The sequence below is a fragment of the Amblyomma americanum genome, chromosome 2 (assembly GCF_052857255.1).
Source record: "Amblyomma americanum isolate KBUSLIRL-KWMA chromosome 2, ASM5285725v1, whole genome shotgun sequence".
Lineage (NCBI taxonomy): Eukaryota > Metazoa > Arthropoda > Arachnida > Ixodida > Ixodidae > Amblyomma > Amblyomma americanum.
The window spans coordinates 22,407,257-22,432,531 of record NC_135498.1 but is presented as its reverse complement, the minus strand read 5'-3'; the positions used below and the strand labels follow the sequence as shown (position 1 = coordinate 22,432,531).

Below are 25,275 nucleotides of genomic sequence, written 5' to 3'. Positions count from 1 at the left end.
TTTGATGTAGAGTATGATCATAACAATCACTATGACGACTAGAAGAATGACTGCCACAGTGGCACCAGCGATGATGCGCACCTGGACCTTGTCCTCATCACCCACGAGAGCTGCACAGCAAGGCAGAAAAACAAATTTCAACAAAAACCAGATGGATGACAGCAGACCTCTAGTGTCAAGAAAAGCGATGGTAGTCCAAGAAAATGAAAAACACAAAACATTATTGTATTTAATGCTTCCTTAGAGGCCCTGCTCTCTAATTTCATCACTGACACAAGAAATTTGCCATTCTGTCTTCTCCTTCTCTTCTCAAATAACATGCAGGCATCAAAGAAACCGCTGACATGTTTAATTAGAGCTTGTGTCGAAATATTGTTAACAGTGCTATCAACATGTCCAAGAACTGAATAAAGCATGCAGGCTATCATACAAAGCAATTACCAGAGTCATTGCCAGGCATTCAGCCCGCATCCTCGCAATATGAAGCCCCAGTGCATGTCCCAGTGACAGCTCCGGTGAGGCCCAGTATGTGTTAATTGAACAAAAGCTGTACAACATGAGTGACAGAAAAGGACAAGAAACTGAGTCGGAAATGACCTTACTGTCCTTACCCAAGGCAGTGGAACTTCAGTTAATGAGTAACACAAGAACCAACATGATTGCCCTACCCAAGCTGTCAGTTACAGTTCTGTGACAATCCTTTAATGTCCAAGTTCCCTTTTCTTTTTGGCTGTTTCTGAACACTACACTGGTACAGCTGCAGGTAACAAACAGTTAAGACAGCCAGAAGCATGGCCTCACCTGGACTGTGAGTGTACTGGCCGGTGGTGAGGAAGACTGTGTCACTGTACTCTCCAAAGCCCCGTGTTGTTTTGACGCGCACTTGGAAGCCATACTCTGTCCGTGACCGCAGGCCAGTGACTGCAAGCTGCAGCTTGTGCGACTGCAATACAGTCTCATTCTTGGCCCACTTGCGCGGAAAGTAACGCACTTCGTAGCGGTCGATCTCTGGAAAGGGGTCCTGAGGAGCATCCCATGCCAGCAACACTTCAGTGCTCTTGATGGCCTTTGCACGCACGTTGGAGATCACTGATTGCACTGCAAAATAGGAAGCCCAGCAAATACAGTTAGTGTGCAAGTCTACATAAAAGCTTGGGGCTTCCTGAACAACAAAGATGTATAGTTGCCCACTTGTCTTACAGCATGGCCCATCACTAAATGTTTAGTTTAAAGTGCACAAACAAAATTACACAAGACATGAACATACACACAAAGGACCACCACTTGTTGAAGTCAGCCCCAAGACACCTATGTAGAAATTTGCCTAGAAGTACCATGACAAGCACTTCTATCAATTCCTATGTCTAAATTTTGTATGTACTGCATTCTCAAAGCTAACAGTGAAAGTCAAAACGGGACACAGAGGGGCAACTAAATAAAACAATGTGAAAGAAAACAGCACAAAGAAAATGGGACAAGAGATATAAAAGACACACATGAGCGCTGACTAAAAACAATTTTTCTGCATAAGCGAATTAAATACAAAACACTTGAGGCCATGTTAAGAGTAATTTTTTTGGGGGGATAAATATGACCTGAAGTGAAATGTAAGGTATAAAATCTGAGTTAAAACTGCACTGAAAACTGCAATGTAGTGATGCTCAGGTGATGCCTAAATTACATCTTCATGAAATATAAAGCCTCGATTTGGCTGCACTTTAGTGCCAGTTCAGGCAGTGCAGTACTCCTGAACTTGATTTGTCAGTGCAGCTAGCATCATCTGCACTTCGGCACTCGATTTCATGTAGTGCTGCACTAGCTTCCCCACGAGTTCTCCCCTCATGCAAGCAGTCAAGGTGCTTGACACACTTCGTAGCAGAATGCTTCGTAGCCATGCTTGTTTTATAAGCAGCATTGAAACGGCCACATTTCCCGTGCTGGACAACCATGGTAGCCACACTCAGCACGACGGAGCTTTTGTAAAAGAGACAGGTGGTGCTGTTGTTTTATAATACATAGATAATCACAACGTTTGTGATGACTCGCTGCGACTTATTTCATTTTGCATAAATGGCCTCCACATCAGCATGTGGCAGCAGATGCTGCATCTCCGCAGAGTAGCAACTGGTCCTGCAACTCCCAGCCTTCTTATGCCTTCGCCTGTTACTCAGCCCACCTCTGTGCCTGCCAGTCAGCATCGGACAGTACACCGCCGCCACTGTACACTGACAGTGAACGCGAGTTGTGGAGTTCAGAAAAGTCAAAGATAGTAGTTATCAAGCAGTTCTTCTGTGTAACTGGTGGACAACAGGAGATAATTTTTGGCTAGATTGGCGACACCCTGAACCACACGCACTAAATGTCAAAGATCTCGCACAACAGTCATATTTCATGAGCTAGGCTGTTCAAAGCCCGAGTATTTCGTTGTTACCTTTCCACAAGTACCCGCTGACTCAGTGCCGTTCAACCCGCACCACTTTGCACAACGTAACAAAAAGAACGGAGTCACCACTGTCAAAATCGGCAAGTTTAATGGCAGATGCCAAGAGATGCGCCACTTCAAAAAAATGCACGGTGTCCAATACAGCTAGCACAATCCTGCGCACATGTCGAGCATGCAACAAACATCAACACGCGGTCGCAGAAGATGAACATTTCTGCATTTTTGCACTCGATTTGGCCGCTGCACTGAGAGCGATGGTATCAGGCTACACTCGCACCAAAAGAACTGGTGCTGCACTGCCATGGCACTTTTGTGAACTAGTGCAGAAAGTGCAGCCAAATCGAGGAGACCAATAGTGCTTAACCGTATTGGTTATTAAAACTCATTTAGCAGACCACAACCTTTTTGAAAACTGCATGGTTGCCTCAAAAGGTGACGGCTATGATGGGTCCTGATGCCAAGCTGATTTATTGAGCAAGCTGCTTTATTTGGCCGACAAATCTATATGCAACAGTCTTTATAATGCACTGTTAGAAGTGCGCGCTGGTGAAGGTGACTTCTACAACTGACCTAGTTGTGGGCAGTGCCACAGGAGGATACTAGTGTACAGGGGGGCACTATTTGTAAGACAATGCAGGGAAGGGCGGAACCACACAGTAAAAAAAGTTTGTCGGCATGGGAGCCATCTGGGTTAAAGAGGTGTATTGTGTCATCACCAAAGCATGACAACGCAGCTAAAACAAAAAGCAGACATGAGCACACAAGGCGTGCCATGTTCACACATACCTGAGGCGTCAGTCTTGACCGTAATGTCAGCGTAATGGCCTTTGTCAAATCCAGAAACACCATTCTCAGCGTACACTTGGAAGCGGTAAGGGGTGACTGGACGCAGTCCTGTGATGGTGACACTTGTCTCGTTGAAGTTTTGCCTCGCTGGTGAAAACACAACACTCGGACTGCAGGCCTCGCAAACGACTCGATAAGTTGTGTCTTCGCGGCCGCCAAGATTGGCTGGTGGCTGCCATGTCAGGGTCACTGATGACTGGTCGACACAGGTTGCGGTCAGGTTTTGAGGTGCCCGGGGAGGCTCTGCACAGGGAAGAAATTAATGCGCCATTAGAAAAATAATCCTATACCATTCTTCCAAGACTGCTTTTGCAACAAAATAGATTACTGTGAACCCTGTCCCTGCTTATACAATGGCACTGAGAGATACGGGCACTTAGGTAAGTCCAGTACGTTAGCAAAAGTTAATCTGCCCGGAAAACTTTCCTCTATGAGCGCATTAATCACTGGAAGTACTATACACTCTTGACACGATGGAAAAGCTGTTGAAAAATTACCTTTTCAAGGAAGCAAATTTTAGATTAAGGTTTTGTACTAAGCACTGAACATCATGTAAACATGAAATTCAGCTTTGAATTGCAGAGAAACAGTGGCTGGTGAGCAGCTTAGCATGAAAGATTTAGTGCTGTGTACGATTATACAGCAGCATTTATGTACACAGCTATTAGTACAAGAAAAGCCTGCCTTTGGGAGCAAACAAAGCATCATGGCAGCATTTCAGGCTAGCTGATAGTAAAACATATTAAAGGTTACAAAGCGTGGCAGGGCCAAGACACATCCCATGTCCTTCTCTTCTGTCTTGGTCCCTCCATGCTGTGTAACTCTTTAACAAAGCTACGTCCCATTAGCAAACGCAGTGACAGTTTATGCATAGGACTTGGTAATCAACCACTAGAAGTCAGGTTTACTTCATGGTTGGACCGACTTGTCAAACATTTGCAAATAAATTTTCAGAACCAGAGTGCACCTTTCTCTTGTGGCAACACAAGTTCACGGCAGCTGTACTGCACATCACTTTAAGGTGCAGAAATGCTAAAACAAAGCCCATTCCACTGAATGTCGATGACTTCTCAAATGTCGGCATTCTGAAACGCTGAATTTTATAAAACTTTGAACGAACCCAAAAATAATAAAGCTTACGCACTCTTCATCCTTATATTTTAATAGGCAGTTAGAATTCTGTATATTTATGTCCCTTGCATACTGCACACTACAAAGTTTTAATCAGAACACTAATGCACTCTGTTTATTCATATCAATGTCTTTTGCAATATTAAACCACAAAATAGTGCCCATCTCCGAGCAAGGTTACAATACTGAAACCGGGTGAAATATGCTGTGTTTTTTTTTTTCGACCACAGAGAATAAGTAGCAGGTTAGAACTACAGCCTTATCAGCACTGGGCAAACAGTGTGAAAAGTCACACATCTTGCCTTCAATTCTTTCCATGTCATTTTAGTTTCCTTCAGGTGAAATGAAGAAGGGATAGAAGATAGTGTGTTACAGGGGCCACAGATGTGAAACACTCACGCGTGCAAGGCATAGTCTTGGGGTCAGTAGGAGATCTAAAGTAGCGCTCTTTGCAGCGACATTCCGTCGAGCCCGGCTGTGGGGCGACGCTGAACGAAGGGCAGCGCAGGCAGGGACCGTCACCAGAGCTGGACTTGAACGTACCGGGCGGACACACTGAAGCAGCAGAGAGGGGCCACAGCACAAGAAGCAGTTAGGCGGCGATGGCGAAAAGCAGCTGGTTAAAGTTTGCAAGCACACGGCAGCGCAAAACTGAACGACTTTACGCCAAGCTATTAAGGCAAGCTGAGCACCCCACACAGCAGACGCCAAGGAGTGAATGACACAGTGACCACAGACTGTCCACACAGAAACAGCCACATAGTGAATGGTTTACAGGGGCAAACACCACATACGCACAAGTATATAAGTGCCACACAAGACAACAAAAGGTGAATACCACACAGTACCAGCTTCCAGTTGGTACACAGGAACGCTTCCTCAAAGGCTACCCTCATATACACAGGTGTGTGTGTGCATACCACATGAAGGCTGCTCACCTTCCCCGGCCGAAATACCAAGAAAAGTACACTGTTTTCTTCACTTTGCCCACCTATGTGTATTGCCAACCTAGCCCTAGGAACTTTTTCTGTGCTATATATATATATATATATATATGTTACGAACGTAGGTTGCGTTGGCTCCGCAGAATAAAGATTTAAGAGAAGTGGGCACTTCTACAAAGACACTTTTATTTATCAACGTTTCGACCGCGGTGCGGTCTTCTTCAGGACTGTAGTGGTCTCGCGTCAGATGGACGTTTTAAGTTTGTGAGCTCAAGAGGAGGGAGAAAGGAGTGTTACACGCAAATAGCAACAACGGTTCAAAAAACTGAAAAAAAAAAAAAAAAAGATGGGGGTGCGGGGAGCAGACCGGGACAATATTGGGGGAGGAAGCAAAAAAAATAGAAATAAAATAAAAAAGGGGGGAAAACTAGTATAGTAAGGAAGGGTGGGGTACAAAAGGAGATGGCGAAACGAGAGAAAGGGAGAGGAAGACGGTGCGGGGGACATGGGCAGCACGGAAACAAAACACAAACAAAATGCACAAACACAAAGGGCGCCGCTGCAGATGCGTGGCCAAAGAGGAGCCGCTGCGCAAATGACACTGGCAGTGACGAACAGGCCAAACCAGGCGCCTTTTGGGGGTCTCACTAATTTCCGGTGAGCCGAGGGCTAGAACGTTAAGGAAGGAGTGGGCTACGTTAACGAGCACATGTCTAAGAACTTACTCACGGGGTCTGGGTTTCACTGAACGGTGCAACCCTCTCCGTGGGTGGGTCGTTGAACCGACCTCGCCGGGAATACTTGTTTGTAGGGGAGGAGGGCTGGGCTAGCTGTGTGCAAAGATTTCAGATTGTCGGAAAATGTAAGGAAAGAACGTCAAAAACTTATCAATACTGCACGAGGCAGGATAGTGTAAGTAAGGAGGGGTATGATTGCCTGGGATATACACTAGGAGTTATAAAAGGTATATCTGAGTTAGCCAATTAACGAGAAGTGTAGTATTATTTTGTTTGGAGGTCGTGAATAAAAGAAAGGGTACCAGGCTTTTCGTTAAGACCTTCTTGAATAGTATTAAACTTGTGGATAAAATAGGATTCACGCTGTTCACGTTCTCGCCTGTTTTTGAAGCCCCCTTGAATAATTGTTACTTTTAGTTGGTCAAATGGGTGTCCTTCTGCGTTTACATGCTTGGATAGGGGAAGGTTTGGGAGAGACTTGGCGTGTGCGCGGTGATTGTTAAATCGAATGCGGAATGCAGTGTTTGTCTGTCCTATGTATTGCAGGTTACACAAAGTGCATTCAAGAAGGTAAATAATGTTTGATGAGTCGCAGTCAAAGTTACCGTTGATTGAATGCTGGAAAACTGACCTCGTACTAGTTGCGGAACACGTAGTCTGCATGTGCTTGCAAACTTTGCAGCGACCCTTACCACAGGGCTGGCATCCATATTGTGGGGTTTTGTGTTCCTTGGAGTGGACTAGGTGGTTCTGAATGTTTTTGGCACGCCTGTAAATCACGCGGGGTGCGCATGTAAATATTTTCGATAGTCGTTGACTTTGCTGGAGAATGTTAAAGTGCTTATTAAGAATTCTGTTTATGTTCGGTGCGTTACTGTTAAATGTGAGGATAAGGTTTGTAGTGTAATCATTTCGGTTATCTTTTTGGTGCCCCTGGAGTATTTGACTACGGTTAAGATTTGAAGCTCTGCTTATGGCGTCATCAATAAGGGAACGTGGATAGCGCTGTGTTAAGAGCACGTTGCGCATGTGTTCGGAGTTTTCATTAAAGTCTAGGTCGTTAGAGCAGATTCTTCGAAAACGATGGGCCTGCGAATAAGGGATGCTGGTTTTGCAGTGACGGGGATGGGCGCTTTGAAAATGTAGATATTTTTGTGAGTCGTGGTTGTTTCTATAAACGGTTGTACGAACTGACCCCTTGTCCACCAGAATGTCAACATCAAGAAAATTGATTTGACTGGCTGAGTAGGTGTGCGTAAACTTTATGTTTGGGTGCACGGAGTTGAAACTGTCAATGAAATGGATAAGTTGTTGTTCTGTGTTTGTCCATATTATAAAAATATCATCCAAATAGCGCTTGTAAAAGTACGGCTGGATTGTACAAGAAGAAAGAAATTTTGACTCTATATGATGCATGAAGATATTGGCATAATTTGGGGCCATTCTTGTTCCCATAGCGGTGCCACTTACTTGCAGATAATATTGATGATCAAATTCGAAGCTATTATATTCTAACACAATTTTGGCTAGTGTTCCTAACACGTTTGGGCTTGGAGATTCATGAGGTTTCTGCTGTTCATAAGATTCTAAAAGGGCTGCAATGCCGTCGGCATGGGGAATGTTTGTGTATAAAGATGTTACATCCATGGTCACAAGAAAGGCTCCTTCTGGAAATGTTATATTGTCTATCTGGCGGAGAAAGTGGTTTGTATCTTTGATGTAGGATGGATGTGTGGCTGGAATGTGGCTAATTAGAGTGTCAATGTACTTTGATATTGGTTCTGTGAGAGTGCCGATTCCTGAAATTATTGGCCGTCCAGGAATACCGGCTTTATGTAATTTAGGGAGCATGTAGAAACGCCCAGGAGAAGGATGGGTAGCCGTGAGTGCCTTGCATAGTTTCGGGGAGATTTCATTGTGTTTTATGAGGTCGAGGAGAATGTCAGATATAGCTTTTGAGTGCTCGTCGGTGGGGTCGCCATGCAGTTGTTTATAAAAATGGTTGTCAGAAAGCTGTCGGATGCCTTCTGCTATATAGTCATCCCTGTTCAAGATAACAATGCCTCCGCCCTTATCAGCTGGCTTTATGACGATGTCGGTACGGTTGCTGAGCGCCTCGAGAGCAGTACGTTCTCTTTTAGAAAGATTGTCTGGTCCTAACCTGCGGTTCTTAAAATTTTCAACAATGTCAGTTACTCAAAATCACAATTCGGCACTCTGAGAAAGCTTCGGTGATACTGGGAACGGAGGAGCGTCGGGCTCGGAATAATCTTCTTGTTTCCGCGCTGGAGGCCGAGGAACTAGAACGTTTCAAAACAAAAAAAACTTCAGAAATTGGCATAATCAAAATTAGAAAATTTACACGGGACAAAGTTCCCCATGACGAATGGATGAAAGAAGTACTAAGTGCGGTTGGATTGAATTCTCCCAACCCCGATATCACTCAGTCAAAGGTCAGCCAAGGGCAAACACTCTCAAAACAGGGCCATCACAGTGTAGACAACATCACCAATCTATCTCTAACACCGCTCACAGAGTATGAGCGAGCCGTCCTATCTAGAGGGCTGACTTTTTGCCCCCGCACAGGCAAATTCAATGAATTCCAACTCCTGAAAGATCTTGACGACTTCGCCAGAAAACTTCGCCTGAGAGAATACTTTTTTGATAAGCCCGGAAACCCCCACCAAAACACGGACTTCCACCCAGCAAACCAAAATTGGACTCCCAACATCGGGCGGGAAAAACACTTGGATATCTATATTAAGGCAGTTCAAAATGACATTGTTGAAAATTTTAAGAACCGCAGGTTAGGACCAGACAATCTTTCTAAAAGAGAACGTACTGCTCTCGAGGCGCTCAGCAACCGTACCGACATCGTCATAAAGCCAGCTGATAAGGGCGGAGGCATTGTTATCTTGAACAGGGATGACTATATAGCAGAAGGCATCCGACAGCTTTCTGACAACCATTTTTATAAACAACTGCATGGCGACCCCACCGACGAGCACTCAAAAGCTATATCTGACATTCTCCTCGACCTCATAAAACACAATGAAATCTCCCCGAAACTATGCAAGGCACTCACGGCTACCCATCCTTCTCCTGGGCGTTTCTACATGCTCCCTAAATTACATAAAGCCGGTATTCCTGGACGGCCAATAATTTCAGGAATCGGCACTCTCACAGAACCAATATCAAAGTACATTGACACTCTAATTAGCCACATTCCAGCCACACATCCATCCTACATCAAAGATACAAACCACTTTCTCCGCCAGATAGACAATATAACATTTCCAGAAGGAGCCTTTCTTGTGACCATGGATGTAACATCTTTATACACAAACATTCCCCATGCCGACGGCATTGCAGCCCTTTTAGAATCTTATGAACAGCAGAAACCTCATGAATCTCCAAGCCCAAACGTGTTAGGAACACTAGCCAAAATTGTGTTAGAATATAATAGCTTCGAATTTGATCATCAATATTATCTGCAAGTAAGTGGCACCGCTATGGGAACAAGAATGGCCCCAAATTATGCCAATATCTTCATGCATCATATAGAGTCAAAATTTCTTTCTTCTTGTACAATCCAGCCGTACTTTTACAAGCGCTATTTGGATGATATTTTTATAATATGGACAAACACAGAACAACAACTTATCCATTTCATTGACAGTTTCAACTCCGTGCACCCAAACATAAAGTTTACGCACACCTACTCAGCCAGTCAAATCAATTTTCTTGATGTTGACATTCTGGTGGACAAGGGGTCAGTTCGTACAACCGTTTATAGAAAACCAACCGACTCACAAAAATATCTACATTTTCAAAGCGCCCATCCCCGTCACTGCAAAACCAGCATCCCTTATTCGCAGGCCCATCGTTTTCGAAGAATCTGCTCTAACGACCTAGACTTTAATGAAAACTCCGAACACATGCGCAACGTGCTCTTAACACAGCGCTATCCACGTTCCCTTATTGATGACGCCATAAGCAGAGCTTCAAATCTTAACCGTAGTCAAATACTCCAGGGGCACCAAATAGATAACCGAAATGATTACACTACAAACCTTATCCTCACATTTAACAGTAACGCACCGAACATAAACAGAATTCTTAATAAGCACTTTAACATTCTCCAGCAAAGTCAACGACTATCGAAAATATTTACATGCGCACCCCGCGTGATTTACAGGCGTGCCAAAAACATTCAGAACCACCTAGTCCACTCCAAGGAACACAAAACCCCACAATATGGATGCCAGCCCTGTGGTAAGGGTCGCTGCAAAGTTTGCAAGCACATGCAGACTACGTGTTCCGCAACTAGTACGAGGTCAGTTTTCCAGCATTCAATCAACGGTAACTTTGACTGCGACTCATCAAACATTATTTACCTTCTTGAATGCACTTTGTGTAACCTGCAATACATAGGACAGACAAACACTGCATTCCGCATTCGATTTAACAATCACCGCGCACACGCCAAGTCTCTCCCAAACCTTCCCCTATCCAAGCATGTAAACGCAGAAGGACACCCATTTGACCAACTAAAAGTAACAATTATTCAAGGGGGCTTCAAAAACAGGCGAGAACGTGAACAGCGTGAATCCTATTTTATCCACAAGTTTAATACTATTCAAGAAGGTCTTAACGAAAAGCCTGGTACCCTTTCTTTTATTCACGACCTCCAAACAAAATAATACTACACTTCTCGTTAATTGGCTAACTCAGATATACCTTTTATAACTCCTAGTGTATATCCCAGGCAATCATACCCCTCCTTACTTACACTATCCTGCCTCGTGCAGTATTGATAAGTTTTTGACGTTCTTTCCTTACATTTTCCGACAATCTGAAATCTTTGCACACAGCTAGCCCAGCCCTCCTCCCCTACAAACAAGTATTCCCGGCGAGGTCGGTTCAACGACCCACCCACGGAGAGGGTTGCACCGTTCAGTGAAACCCAGACCCCGTGAGTAAGTTCTTAGACATGTGCTCGTTAACGTAGCCCACTCCTTCCTTAACGTTCTAGCCCTCGGCTCACCGGAAATTAGTGAGACCCCCAAAAGGCGCCTGGTTTGGCCTGTTCGTCACTGCCAGTGTCATTTGCGCAGCGGCTCCTCTTTGGCCACGCATCTGCAGCGGCGCCCTTTGTGTTTGTGCATTTTGTTTGTGTTTTGTTTCCGTGCTGCCCATGTCCCCCGCACCGTCTTCCTCTCCCTTTCTCTCGTTTCGCCATCTCCTTTTGTACCCCACCCTTCCTTACTATACTAGTTTTCCCCCCTTTTTTATTTTATTTCTATTTTTTTTTGCTTCCTCCCCCAATATTGTCCCGGTCTGCTCCCCGCACCCCCATCTTTTTTTTTTTTTTTTTTTCAGTTTTTTGAACCGTTGTTGCTATTTGCGTGTAACACTCCTTTCTCCCTCCTCTTGAGCTCACAAACTTAAAACGTCCATCTGACGCGAGACCACTACAGTCCTGAAGAAGACCGCACCGCGGTCGAAACGTTGATAAATAAAAGTGTCTTTGTAGAAGTGCCCACTTCTCTTAAATCTATATATATATATATATATATATATATATATATATATATATATATATATATATATATATATATATATATATATATATATATATATATATATATATATATATATAAAAGGCTAAAAAGTTTTTTTTCCTAATACCTGGGCCCAAAAGAACAATGCATAATAGATGTTATGTTACATTTGAAGTCAGAAATACTTTCGAAGTCATAACAGTGTTTATAGAAATTTGCCCAATAATTCAGTTTCATTGGCTGCAGTCTCACCAATCACTCTGGAAAATATGCATGGGTAAAATAAAATACTTGTAACAACTGAAAAAAGCTCTCTTGGTGTACGGTAAAAAGTGACGCTTCGTAATTGATGTTTTAGTGTTTTAAAGCTATGCTAAAGACTGTGGGGGACACCATACCAGAGGGCTAGGCTTCAGGGTAGTATCAACCACCTCATGATCTTTAATGTAACTATTACATCAGCCTGTGGTTATTTTTGCGTTTCCCGCATCTGAAATCCAGCCACCATAGCCAAGGATACAAAATCACAACAGTATAGTCAGCGGCTGTTCAGTCATAACAACAGGCAAAGGGGAAGCAATCTGGGTTCTAAAAATATCAAATATTATAATGTTCACCGCACCTATATTCATGTCACCTATAGAACGGCACAAGGCTCTATTAATGCACAAAACTTCTAAATGTTTGTTTTTAGCTTCTACAACGATTCTCGATGCAAAATCACAAAAGCATTCTCTTTCACACGGGAACGAGAATACAATGAAGTTTCATAAACCCTCATTATAGCGCAAATACAAGAGGACATTCAATTTAGCGTGTTCAAAGTTAAATCAAGATATTATGCAGTTGCAAAAAATGTAAATAAAAGAAATTAAAATGCAAAAAATTTTATTCAGTTCATTAAATTTTTAATTGGAAGCTATTATTCAAGGTTAGCACTTGCATTACCACATAACATAGGTTTATATCTTCACTGCACAGATCACTGAATTATTTCTGCAGATGTGTCAAGATACCGCATTAAAGCATAAGGATTAAACAGATAAAAAAATAATTTTGAATAAAATTTTTATGAATAATTATTGTCTTTACACGGCTAAATTCAGGACTGTCTCTGTGTTTACACTAAGAATGCATTTTGGAAGTTTTTGATCTATTTTCCCTTTCAAATCTCACATAATCTTCAGTTAACAGATTGAAACAGCAGGTACTACTACTCTTTATTTTTGATCGCTTCTGTCCTCTGTATGCAGAAAAAAAATGAGTTATACAAAGAGCAAAGATTATGGAGGGGATTCATGTTGTCTCATGGAGACAAGGTCAAAAAAGCCCAGGGAAGGAACTTGGCCTAAAGCATAGAACATGACACCCAAACTTTCCTCCCCAAAGTCACACCATTCCCAAAACCAAACAAGCAAGCAAGCTGCATAGAGCACAGCAACAAAAACATGGGTGGCAGGGCAGGCAGGGGTCTTCTTTCCAAAGCTGCAGTAACACGCTGACAAGCAAGGCAGAAAGAAAAGAAAAATGCGGAATAACGGGAAGGAGGGAATTAAGGCTATCCTACACAGGAACAACACAGTCATGTTGACAGAAATGAGGAAAAATGACAAAAAAAAGAAAGAGACAAATAACCCCTCGCTGGAGAGATATCTCTCCGAAACAGCGCGGTGGCGGTAATGACCTCGCGGGTACGAAAGCGAGAGATGAGAGGAGCGCGATGCGAGCGAGAAATAAAAGCTCACGCGCGAGAAGGAAAAGACAGCGGGAAAATAAAGGGAACGAGCTGGAGATAGGGGCAGCGCCTGCAACGAGGAAGTCAACGCGAACAGAGAGACGCGAGGGTGAGAAGGAGAGGTGATGAAACGAAAACAAAAACACGCTTCCTGGATATACGGAGTAAGGAACAGCACCGGAGACGAGTGCTCCTGCGTGCTTATATTTCTTCTCCCGCTTCTTAAGCGGACGTCTAAAGGAGCTCTCGGGGGAGATGGGGACGGACGCGAAGCAGACGAGCATCAGCAAAAGCTCGGAAAGCAGGGACCGTTTAGCGAAGGGAAAAATACGGGATGCGATGGTAGGGAAGAAGGAAATTGGGGAAGGAAGAAGCAGCAGACGGCAGGCTTTGCCTTTCCGGAGCCACGGAACAGAAAGCAAGGGCATCACCGCGCCTTATCGACTGCTTCTGTTTACCGACGGCTAACACAGAAGCACGGCGGCGAAGCCGACGCCACGGGCAGCACCGGAGCAACAGTTATCACGCGTGCTCCCTCAATCCGACGCTTCTTATACGCCGAGGTCCAGATACGCGTTTTGCGGTCGCCTTAACTCCGAGCGCGGGGTGAAAATACAACCTGCGCTTTCAACCAGTGACTACGCCTTATTTTCACGCAAACCTTTTCTCCTCCAGCGACGGGGAAATTTGAGTGTGGAGTAGAGGAGAGAGCTGATCGCGCAAACAGAACGAAGTTACGCCGTCTCCGCCGAAATCCCCGCAATCTTTCATTCGCACTTTCCTTCTGTTTACAAGTACGCCGGCTACTTTTCTGTGGGTCCATTTGAAGAAACAGCTGACTCTGATTAGATAAGAGAAAATGTGTACGATCCGTCCAGACCTATCTCCGGCCGTATCTGCCTATTAGCGCGATAGCACTATTCCGACGGTTCAACCCCGAGCAAGATCTTGCGATGTTTGTGCATCACTGCCAACGGTACCGCCGCCACAAAACATCGTTCGCACTCCTAGCGCCCCCGTTTGGCCGATACTCTCGCCCACATCATTTCGCCGGCGCGCTCCGCCATCGGTATCGGAATCACTCGAGCAACCGCGCGGTTGCGATGGACGTGCGCTGCTCGAGCCGTGTCTTTTCATGCGGGTTGACTTTGAGGCGGTGTTCATGCAGTTCTGTTTTCGCGCGTTTATAAAATTAAGACAAAAATTTACCGTCATTTTGTTATTTTTCTTGAAGCGTCCTCGCAGTTGTAAGCTCCATCGGCTACGAGCTTCTTGATCGCCTACCATATCCTCCGAAAAAGCGCACTGGGAATAGCGTTTAACGAAGACGTTGAGCCCGCACTTCTGCAATGCAGTAGAACGCCAGTCCTGTTCCACTCAACGGAGAAAGAACAGTACACGAGGTAGAAAGGCATAACGATTTGCTCAGGGAAAAATAAGACGCTGTTTTGCCCATTTGGTTTCTAGTGTTTTGCAAAAATAAAAAATAAAAATGTGAAAATGGGAGTACTTTTAAATAGGAGGAGGTGACTGAGGTAGCATGCATGTACTTTTTAGTGGCCTCACCATGCGGCAGTTCGACCAATGAAGTCATAGACGACGCAAAGTGCGTCGGGTCAGAAGAGAAATGAAAACGGGTATAACAAAAACAAAGTTGCCAGATGAAGCTATAAATTCAGGCATAAGTGATATATACAGAGCTACGTGAAGGCAAGTGCAACCAGTACGCGTTTTGACACACACACACACACACACACACACACACACACACACACACACACACACACACACACACACACACACACACACACACACACACACACACACACACACACACACACACACACACACACACACACACACACACACACACACACACACACACAAATATAGCTGCAAAACCAAGATAAAAGAGCTGAACGGGACTCCCAGCTTTGGCCACCGTCGCACGGCAAAAGACGAATCTAAAAGAGCAGCAGCGCCAAAACGGCAGGAAACATCAACAGCATATGCGCTAAACAACGAAGCCAAACAGGCAGCGGCCTCATATAGCAACGGCAAGCACAGATACGGGAAAACCTGTGCCGCCGTGCTTTTTGTCCAGACAAGAGAACCAGCGGCCCCGCACCGACCGCCGTCGAGGCACCGTCGGCGCCGTAACGGTGTGCCAGTCTAAAGCAAATGGCCCGAGGAAACGGCGGCTCGCATGGTGAAATAAAAAAAAACGTAAAAAAGAAAGAAAACGACAGGGGGAGAGGACCTTGCATCTGTTGTTATCGCGTGCTCCCGCGCTCCGAAATTCGTGCCCGCACTTTTGTTCGCGCAAGACATCCCCGCTCCTGCATCGCCGCCTTCAGTCGCGCAACAGCCCGCTAGGACTCGGCTCTTTCCCGCCGCCGTGAAATCGCGAGAAGGACGTCGTAATTCATCCCCCGTAACTGCCCCACGGCACAGTGGCGCCGCCGGCCGTTAAGGAGAGCAGGAGGAGAATAGATAAACAGAGAATCGCACAGAGGCGCAGGCCGTTTCAAAAGCCGCGGGACATGAAAGTGCTCACCGGTTTAAACATTATGCGGGGCAGAGCAGTTGCGCTTGGGTTTAACAATAACGGTTACCATAAAACGGATGACGAATAGAGAGAGAGTGAAAGAGTGCCGCAAGAGAGGCCACCCGCCTACTCCCTTCCCAGAAAGCAAGCATATACGGAACGTCCCATCATCGAGACAAAACAGTAAGGGCAAAACTAAACAGTAGTTTGAGCTTTCAGCACAATATTTGAGAACGTGTTCAACGTCAACGTAGAACGGACGATGTTGTTCCCGCCCAAAACGTTCACCCTTTCGCGATCGCGAAGAGCAGATACAGCGCCTTGCATAAACTGACAAAAAAGCCCCATTGAAAGCACACCGGCGAGGCAGCGCAGAAATACTCCTTTCAGAACCAGTCGACGTCCACACACCAGGCTGCCTGAGTGGACGGGGTATGCGCAAAATTTGTACGTTCATTTCCGCCCAAACCAAGGCTGTTTTTACTTATGCACCTTGTTCAGGCCCCTACACTGCATAGCCAGGGCTCGCTAATGTCCTTGCAAGTGTATGAAGTGTGCCTGCTCGGAATAATTAAAGTCCTTGTAACGCAAGAAAATCGTAAACCTCGAGAACGCTACAGGACCTACTTGACTGCTGAAGGCTGTCGCCCTGTAGAGAGTACTTTGCCACATGCATACATATTGTGCGGAGAAGAGCCCTTAGTGGAGCTGTCGGAATAGGTAAAGAAATGTCTAGAAGAAGCAGTGATTCACCGCCGCATAACACAAGTAAAGCGTATTCTAACCCTCGTCGGTGTTCTGAAATGAGCCGTCACATAGAAGCCATATAGCTCCATAACAGCAGGTGGCATCGCTGTTCCACGGGACGACAGCATCCGCACTTCGCTGAAAAGTTTTTCACAAAGCTCGACAAGCAACAGCGATAAGAAGAGAGAAAACAGCGGACATAATGAGCGCGGACGAGAGCGGGTGACTCACTCTGGCAGGAGTTTCCGACGGCGCGGTACCCCGGTATGCAGGCGCATCCGCCCGAAGGCAGCGTCCAGTTTCCGTCGCCCTTGCAGAGCATGCGCGGCGGCGAGCCAGCCACGCGGGCGTTGGCCACGCACTGGCCCTCGGCGGTCACAATGGCGGTCACCTCGCTCGCCGTCGGCGTCTCCGGGAAGTGCGCCAGCGACGTCGTCACGTTTGGGCACACTATGTAGTACACCTGAAAGAATAGGAGCCGCCCGTCGTCACTCTCAACGCCGCGAGCTGTGAGGCAGGGCCCATGCCCTGTGCCCAACCGCCGCGGTGGCTCAGTGGTTAGGGCGCTCGCCTACTGATCCAGAGTTCCCGGGTTCGAACCCGACCGCGCCGGCTGCGTTTCGATGGAGGCGAAACGCTAAGGCGCCCGTGTGCTCTGCGATGTCAGTGCACGTTGTTAAAGATCCCCAGGTGGTCGAAATTATTCCGGAGCCCTCCACTACGGCACCTCTCTCTTCCTTTGCTTTTTCACTCCCTCATTTATCCCTCCCCTTACGGCACGGTTCAGGTGTCCAACGATATGTGAGACAGATACTGCGCCATTTCGTTTCCCCAAAAACCAATTATTATTAATATTATTATCATTATTATTATTATTATGTCCTGTGCCCTCATCCAGAACGGTGGCGATGAAATCGAAAAGGGTACTTTTTCTTTAAGTCAGCTCTTCTCCGTCTATCCTGTTTCTCTCTCTCTTTTTTTTTCCTTTCGAGTGTTCTTTTCGATTTTGACAGTAAATAGGTGCTTTCATAGCAGCAGAAGCAGCAGCTGTGCCTTCGTTTCGGCATGTTGATTCTCAAAAAGATGAACTCAAGGAACGTATCCGTTACTAAGTTAATGCTCCCTATTCCATTAGTATAAACCTGTTCAAGCACTCAGGCCACACGTTTGCTGCCAAAAGTGTCACCTGACAGGCTGTACACTGTGTGCACAAGAGAAATTTTGGGGGTAAAACAAACAAACAAACAAAAACTCGCAGCAATGGTCACTATTCCTTTAGAAGGACATGAACACTAGTGACAACAAAGTACTTATATTCTAGCGACCTTCAAATATTGAGGAGTCCCAAAACACAGCTAACATAAAGCAGTCGTTCATGAGACTCAAACACATTATCACAGAGTTTTTTGCCTGCATGTGCGGCGGTCCACACCCAGAAACTGCCGAATGTTCGTAAGCCCGTTAATAATAGGCAAGAGATGGCGTGAGTCTGTGTAATGCAGCCTGTACAATACAACGCCAGGAGACAAGTATAGCAATTGACGGAAAACTATTGACAGGTAAGTAAAGGAGAAGAAAATTAATGCTCTATTCCACTTTTTATTAGCGACGCGCGCGAGAGAGAGAGAGAGAGAAGAGAGAGGGGGGTATCGCAATTAAAGAATTACCGAGGAAAGCCATCACTGTAACGAGAAAAAAACTGCACTTCTAGAGGTCAGGTGCATCCGATTAAAAAGAAACTCAATTTTGTTGCAATCACGCTCATAACTTAGTTAAAGAGCCTCGTTAGGACAGCGAAGAGGCTGTATTTTAAAAAATAAAAAAAGCTCGAAACTCTTCGCTAAAATGTGACAAACAAAGGCGGAGTAAAGGAACAACCATCAAGCTAGCTGCCCTGGTTTGCGCTGCAATTAAAACGGCCTTCCGCTGCCTTGCTCAGAACCTCTAATTACGTTTAGAGATTCAATTACCATTAATACGTCGTACTCGATCGGTGCTCAACCCTGTGGTCCGTTCAATTTCTTTCTTTTTTCTTCTTCTTCCTAACTTTATCTCATTAAAATTTTGAGCGCAGGTGTAGCGGCTCCAAACAGCCCACGAGTTTGCAAAAAAAAAAGGAAGGGGGGGGGGGGGGATTCCTCCTGGGATTTGGCAATCGATAACACTTGCACATCTTTGTTTTGGTTAGTGAAGAATACGGAACCATAGGCGTATACCATTGCGCCACTTTGTTTTTTAACAGCTACGGTCGCATGATTCAATGTCATTTTCTATTCGGCATTGTGCCATGTACGACACCTAACGCCAGTTTCTGGTAATTCGCCAATAAACGTCACACCGACGTCAAGCTCAAGGAGTTGACAAAGAGGATATGCAGGACCAACAAGTACAAGGATACAGAGCAGTTAAACAGTAAAAAGAAAAGACGTAACAGCGAGCTAGTCACAAAAAAATAACACCAACCGCTTCTAATTCGTAATGAGACGTTGCTGTCACGGTTAGGCACAGACTCCTTTTTTTTTTTCGCCGAGTCGAGAAGGAAGAAACAAACTATGTCTTGCTTGTTTCAAATACATCCACTACCCCTTCTAAATTTTATACTGAATGTGTACACCACACCATGAAAGAAGAGCCCACTAGTGCACTCAAAGGCAAGCTCCCGCCTATCCGCCCGGATTTTGTATTCACAGATGTCGGGTAACATATCTTTTAGCCTTAAATGCCACAAAAGCTTTAAAAAAAAAAGCCTTCCTAATTACTTGATAACACTAAATGCGACTGAGTTGAGCTAGCACGTTGTGGCCTACTTTGGCTTTGTTTATCGTTGTTTGCTCTGCTTGGCTTTTAGTTACCTCGTTAAACTTTGTGTATCTTATTCTTGGCAGCGGTGATTGTTTATTTGCGTCGCATAGAAAATGCAGACACAAACGTTGTGAGTACAGGTTGAAGACAGTGTTTGTTTTATGCCATATCAACGATATCCAAACTCCAAACAGCATCGAGACGTTGCCGTTTTCGTAAATGCATGTTATATGCAGATCGATATTTAAATATCAAAAACACTGCCTTGTGGTCCCTGAAGTAATTGATACACAGGAGCCACTTGTGGACTTTGTGTCCAACACTAAATCTGTGCATGTTTTTTCGCCGAGTTGTTAGGTCCTCAGGAGTGACTAGATAGAAACGTCGTTCAGCATCGGAATCAGTAGAAGAACAAGCTTCATCCATGATTTACCGGTTGCTGCACAGAACTTCAGCGCATGGCGAGGTATTCAGAAGCGCCAGAGCGACGACATGTATACCATCTGCATGTACCCGCGCGACCCACTCTCTATCTGCCGACTGCAGCTGGCGCGACACCAACTCCGTCTCACTGGCTGCAGCTGGCGCGATGCCTGTCTCTCACCTTGGCTTTCCTCCTCTCTTCCCAGCTGAGCTGTAGCTGTCGCTCAGCAAACGCTCTCTATCCCCTCGGTTATCCTCCTCTCTTCCCGACTGCAGCTGTCGCTCGGCGAACGGACATCCCGACACATCGCGGATTTTTCGTTTCGCTAGTGACCCATCTGATGATAGCGCGCTAAAAACTATTTAGCAATGGGCAGTAATGAAGTAGCATCATGTTCCCGCCGCTCCTGAACACAGGCTGGATATGGGGTCACGGGTTCGACACTGAGTTGCGTTCGATCTGCATTCATCCGTTATTGGGTTTTCTATCGCAACCCATCTGTGGACTTGGAGCGCAAACATACGCATTCTCTTGCTTATAACTCTGTTCCCGCGTTCAGCGGCTGGCTCACCTTGACGGCGATGAGCGAGAGGCAGGCGCCCTGGTCCCGGAAGGCGAAGTAGACGCCCTTTTTGGTGACCGGCACCGAGCGGACCTCAGTGTTGATGATGACCTCGGCGTTGGACGTGAAGCGGCCCTCGTCGGCGGCGATGCGGTCCACGGGCTTGTACGACTCGGGCTCCCAGGGCGGGGGCTCGCGAGTGGCCGCGTCGAACTCGTAGTAGAGCAGAGAGAAGGTCTCCTTGCAGGAGAGCGCCATGCCCGGGAATAGGTTGCAGTCGCGCATGCTAAACTTGACCTCGACGTAGATGCGGTGCGCGGGGCCCCGCTCGATGAACGGCGTCCATAGCCAGTTGTTGACGCTGTCGTAGGCCACGTCGCACACCACGTACGAGCGCCAGTTGATGCCCTGCTCGAAGTTGGTGAAGCTCTCCTCCACCCACTGCGAAGGAAAGAAGGAAGAGAACATTTTACATGCGAGTTTTCAGGTGGCTTCTTCGCATTGCAGTTTTCTCGTTGGGAGAATGGCGCGCCTGCTAGGTGGTCTTCACCACACAATTTTAGTGTCGCCTGATAAGGTGACTTCATAGTATTACACAGGTGCAATTAGGAGAATGGGTACGTCAGACCAACCACTAACTGGAGTTTTACTGTACGTTTGTCTACAAACCAGGCTGAGTTAAAAGTAACAGAAAGGTAGATAAAAAAAGGAAAACAAAAAATGCGCTTCCTACTTCCCTTCATACATTTAGGAGGGCCATAATATCAAAAAAACAATCACGCAGTGTCTACAGTTTTATTTATTTACATGAAAGAACGCCATACAAAAATAATAGAAAGCCACGAGAGGGAGGAAGAGAGAGAGAGAACTCATTCAGAAGACCCATCATGCAGTTTTATCGAATTTTTTTTTCATAACGAAAAGGGCTTCAACCACATGGACATCTGTTCCGAAAGCGGATTTGCTTAAATCAAACAAGCGACAGCGACTTCTTTTTTGCATGCAATATAGCGGCTTTTGGCAGCTACTTGTAGCCAGCAGCTTCTGTCAAAGCAATTACACTACGAGGTTAAATTATGAAGACAATAAGAGACTGCCACTTCACGATTTGCAAACCATTAGTAATCGGCAGCCACGCCCACTTATACAGCCGGAAACACGGTTCCTCAGTACAAGAGAGAAAGAAAGGAGAAATAAGAAGAAAAAAAGCTCAGCTAGAGCCAGAAGAAAAGTAGCTTGAATGAAAGAACGGTTGAGGCCCGTCGTCTGCTTCGAAATTGCCTGCATAAGTAAGGGTCCAGAACGTAGATAACGTCAGAAACCCTTCACTGTCGGAGGAACAACCGGCAGCAGTCTCGAGACCTTAAAGTGTCACTGTTATACAAAATCTAAACAAATAAGAAATGGAAACAAAGCAAAAAACGTACGGACAACTCCAACTCTGCAAATTGTCCTTTTTTCCTTTTTTTTAATGCGGCGCTGCGTGTCGTAGCATAGGTTATTTTTTTCTTTCGAGAATTCGTAAGTAGTTTCTTTATTTCTTCGATATTGCCACCGCCAGCAGGACACTTTCATAAAGAGCGCCCCGAGCACAGACCACGCAAGGCGACAGACTGTCAAGAAGGGGGTCCCCGAATGAAATCAATGACAGCCGCCAAACGAAGCAAGCGGGCTCGGTCGTTTAGGAGAGCGGCGAGATAAATACGAGGCGATAAAAAAAAATAAACGGGGGAGGAAGAAGAGAAACGACAGCTCACTTTGAAAAGACACGGAGGGAATAAGCGGCGCGCGAGTAAGGCTTTTCGTGGCGAGCACCTCTCGCAAAATGGGGCGCCGGAATATGTACAGAGTGCAAAAGAAAAAAAAAACTAGGAGGAAGAAGAAACGAACTGACAAGATACATAAATGAACGGTGCGACACACACTTGAGCAAGGCGGACGCGGGAATTACCATAATTTCAATCCCCGTGTGTGTGTGCGCGCGCGCGCGTTCTTGGGGCGACGAGGCAGGCAGACGGGGTTGTTACAACGGCGTGCGAGCGAATTCAATAACACGTGCCCGCCAAACGGTGCGGAGGGAATCGCGTAAGGACAAATGAAGATAGAAAGAAAGAAAAAGAGAAAAGACGGCGAGACCGACTTGGGCAAGAGTATCGGGTAAAACTGATGAGACAGTTTTCTAAGGCTCTGAGGAGGGGGAAACCACGAATGTGAAAAAAAAATAAAAGAGAAATACGCGAGGCTTATCGCGTTCAAGCAGGAAATGACGCCCTGTCTGTCGTCAAGAAGAAAAAAAGCAAATTATATTAGGAGTGAATTTTGAGCCACTCTTGCTCATTTTGGAACTGTTACGCAGGAGATTTGCCAGAAGTGAGGCGTTACACGCCGTCAGGTTGACGTGACAATAGTGCGTCGTCGAAATGTTCCCTTTATCCCGTACTGAACTCCCGGCTGTCACCTCTAGAGGAGAAGCCGCATTCGGCGATTCTTTTACTACACGTGACCACAGGTCGTTGGCTCGCATTACGACATAATACGCGCGAAGGAGTGTGGGAAACGTCTGCGCATTCGTGCTGCAATGAAAGACTCCTTCACTACACTATTAGCACGGTAAATGTGTTGAAATCACTACTCAATGAGAAAGCATATTTCATCCTAAACTGCTAACACAGCACAATTTTCCCCCCATAAAGGGCGTGTTCAAAATGTGAAGGCACGGATTACAGGAACAAAACGCCGACTAAAAAATGGCTGTGGTTTAGCTCTTGTTAAACCTGGAGTGACGCAGTAGCTACATCTGGCCGAGTGGAACTCGTTCAGTCGAATTTGCAAAGTCAGCCTTTCGCCGCTCCGTTTCGCTGGGCGTTCCTTCTTCATCCTCGTCCCACTTGACACGGCGCATGCGCACAGCTGTTGCGCGCCGCGCCGCCGGCAGCAGCAGCTGCTCTGTACCACGTGACCAACGGCCGCACCACGTGATCAACCGACGTGACCAACGGCGCCGCCACGGAGCTCAAGTGGTGCCACGCTGAAGGGTCGAAGAGGTGGCGTAGTGTAGCTATCGCTACAAAAGCCTAGGTTCATAGGTATCGCTATTAGCAACTGACTAGTCATCAGAACTGGCCCGTCTAATGACGTATTCCAACCAGTGATCCGAAGCAATGTTTCCTTGTTCCGCAAAACCGAAGAGCGTGTTTCAATGGGCAATTTAGACTCAGATCCCGACTTCTGATTGGACAGCGACGGCATGGTCCCTACACTCCCTGTACATCTATCTAGCTCCTTCGCGGATTCGGAGAGCTGCTCCGGATCGCCCACTGGAATACTTCATAAGGCACGAAATAGCTTAGTACTACGACGTTAGGTTGCCGAGATTAAGGACAGAGGTCGCATTCCGACGCCGCAGTCGGAAGTTAGGTTAGGTTAGCCCCCATACCACCACCAAGAGACAGAGGGTTTATTGACGGGAAAGGCAGAGAGGTTGGCCTGAAAAATAAATGTCTGGCCTGCTACTCTGCACTGGGGAACGGGAAGAGGAGAAAAAAGAGGGTCACGATGGGTACTACAGGCCTGGTACCGGTAGTATTTTTTGCACTGAATGTGATGGCTAGATTACAAGGTGCTGAACCCCACCCCCTTTCATTTATTTTTTTTTCTTTGTCCATATCCTCACTTTTGTCGCTTACGACAACGAGCTAACGTTCTGTAAAAAGAGCTAGAACAAGATCACTATGAGCGACTGAATAAGCGTGCCTTTAGATTAGAGGCTCCTTTGGAAATGAAACAAGACACCTGGCTTGAAGGAAAACTCGAATTTCGTTTTCCGAACGCGAGAAAAATTGGGAAACTGATATGCAAAAAGAAAAGGCGTAAGGCGAGCCAGTGAGCAAGCGAGCACATATTTTGTGAGCAATCGAACGCACATTTCGAAGCGCACGCCTGCGAAGTGGTTTCCCAAGTCGACGCGCCACAACGTTTGGCCGCGGCGTTAAAGGAGCGAGAAGGGATCTTGGGGCGCCCGAAGCGCTGAAGATTACTCAATTTCCTCAGGCTTGGAAATAAGTTTTTTTCCGACGGTGTTGCCGCCACACAGCCTCTTTTCCTTTATTCTTTCTTTTTTTCAGGAAAAAGCTAGTTGTTGGCTGGGATGAAAACGAGCTTTTCCTGCTCCCCGTCCAAGGTTTCGACTTGAGTTGCGCCGAAGTTGGCAGGGCGGTTCTCCCCACAGAATCGCGAGTCAGCAGAAACAGAAATCGATAGGAAAGGTCAAACAAGTGGGGCTCTCCCCTTGTTCAAACTCGTAGACAGTACCTGGTTTGTAACGTGCTTTTCCGATTCAATGTTAAGGAGAAAGTAAAACCAGACACGTACTTGCATTCATTACGCGGTAGGACACTGTTATAAACTTCGGCATGATTGACTGCCCTAAAAATGCCTCTCTGATAACAGCTACATGAAAACATCGCGCCATGAAAAAATGAAAATTTTGGGGAAAGGAAATGGGGCAGCATCTGTCTCACATCTCGGCCGACACCTGAACCGCACCGTAAGGGAAAGGATAAATGAGGGAGTGAAAGAAGAAAGGAAGAAAGAGGTGCCGTAGTGGAGGGCTCTGGGATAATTTCGACCACCTGGGGATCTTTAACGTGCACGGACATCACACAGCACACATGTTTTTCGAATGAATTTGGAGACACTGAACAAAAACCACCTTGTTCCTCGTTTAACAGAGAGAGAGAGAGAGAGAAATGCTGCCAGACAAGCTTTTGCCGTGAGGCGGCGATTCGCGGTG

The 25,275-nt window shown here is 46.0% G+C and overlaps 1 protein-coding gene across 10 annotated transcripts in view; it reads right to left on the bottom strand.

The window, feature by feature from the left end:
- The window catches only part of Eph (Eph receptor tyrosine kinase), a 293,268-nt gene that overhangs the window by 39,144 nt on the left and 228,849 nt on the right, over positions 1-25,275 (bottom strand). For 9 of the 10 annotated variants that reach the window (XM_077653432.1, XM_077653434.1, XM_077653435.1 and 6 more), the window contains exons 3-6: positions 20,493-20,924; positions 16,927-17,158; positions 4,820-4,975; positions 3,230-3,532 (exon numbers count right to left, since the gene is read on the bottom strand). In XM_077653432.1, the coding sequence (XP_077509558.1) occupies positions 3,230-3,532; positions 4,820-4,975; positions 16,927-17,158; positions 20,493-20,924 (1,123 nt within the window). The remainder of the gene's footprint in view (positions 1-3,229; positions 3,533-4,819; positions 4,976-16,926; positions 17,159-20,492; positions 20,925-25,275) is intronic. The other variant, XM_077653442.1, reaches the window with a different exon arrangement.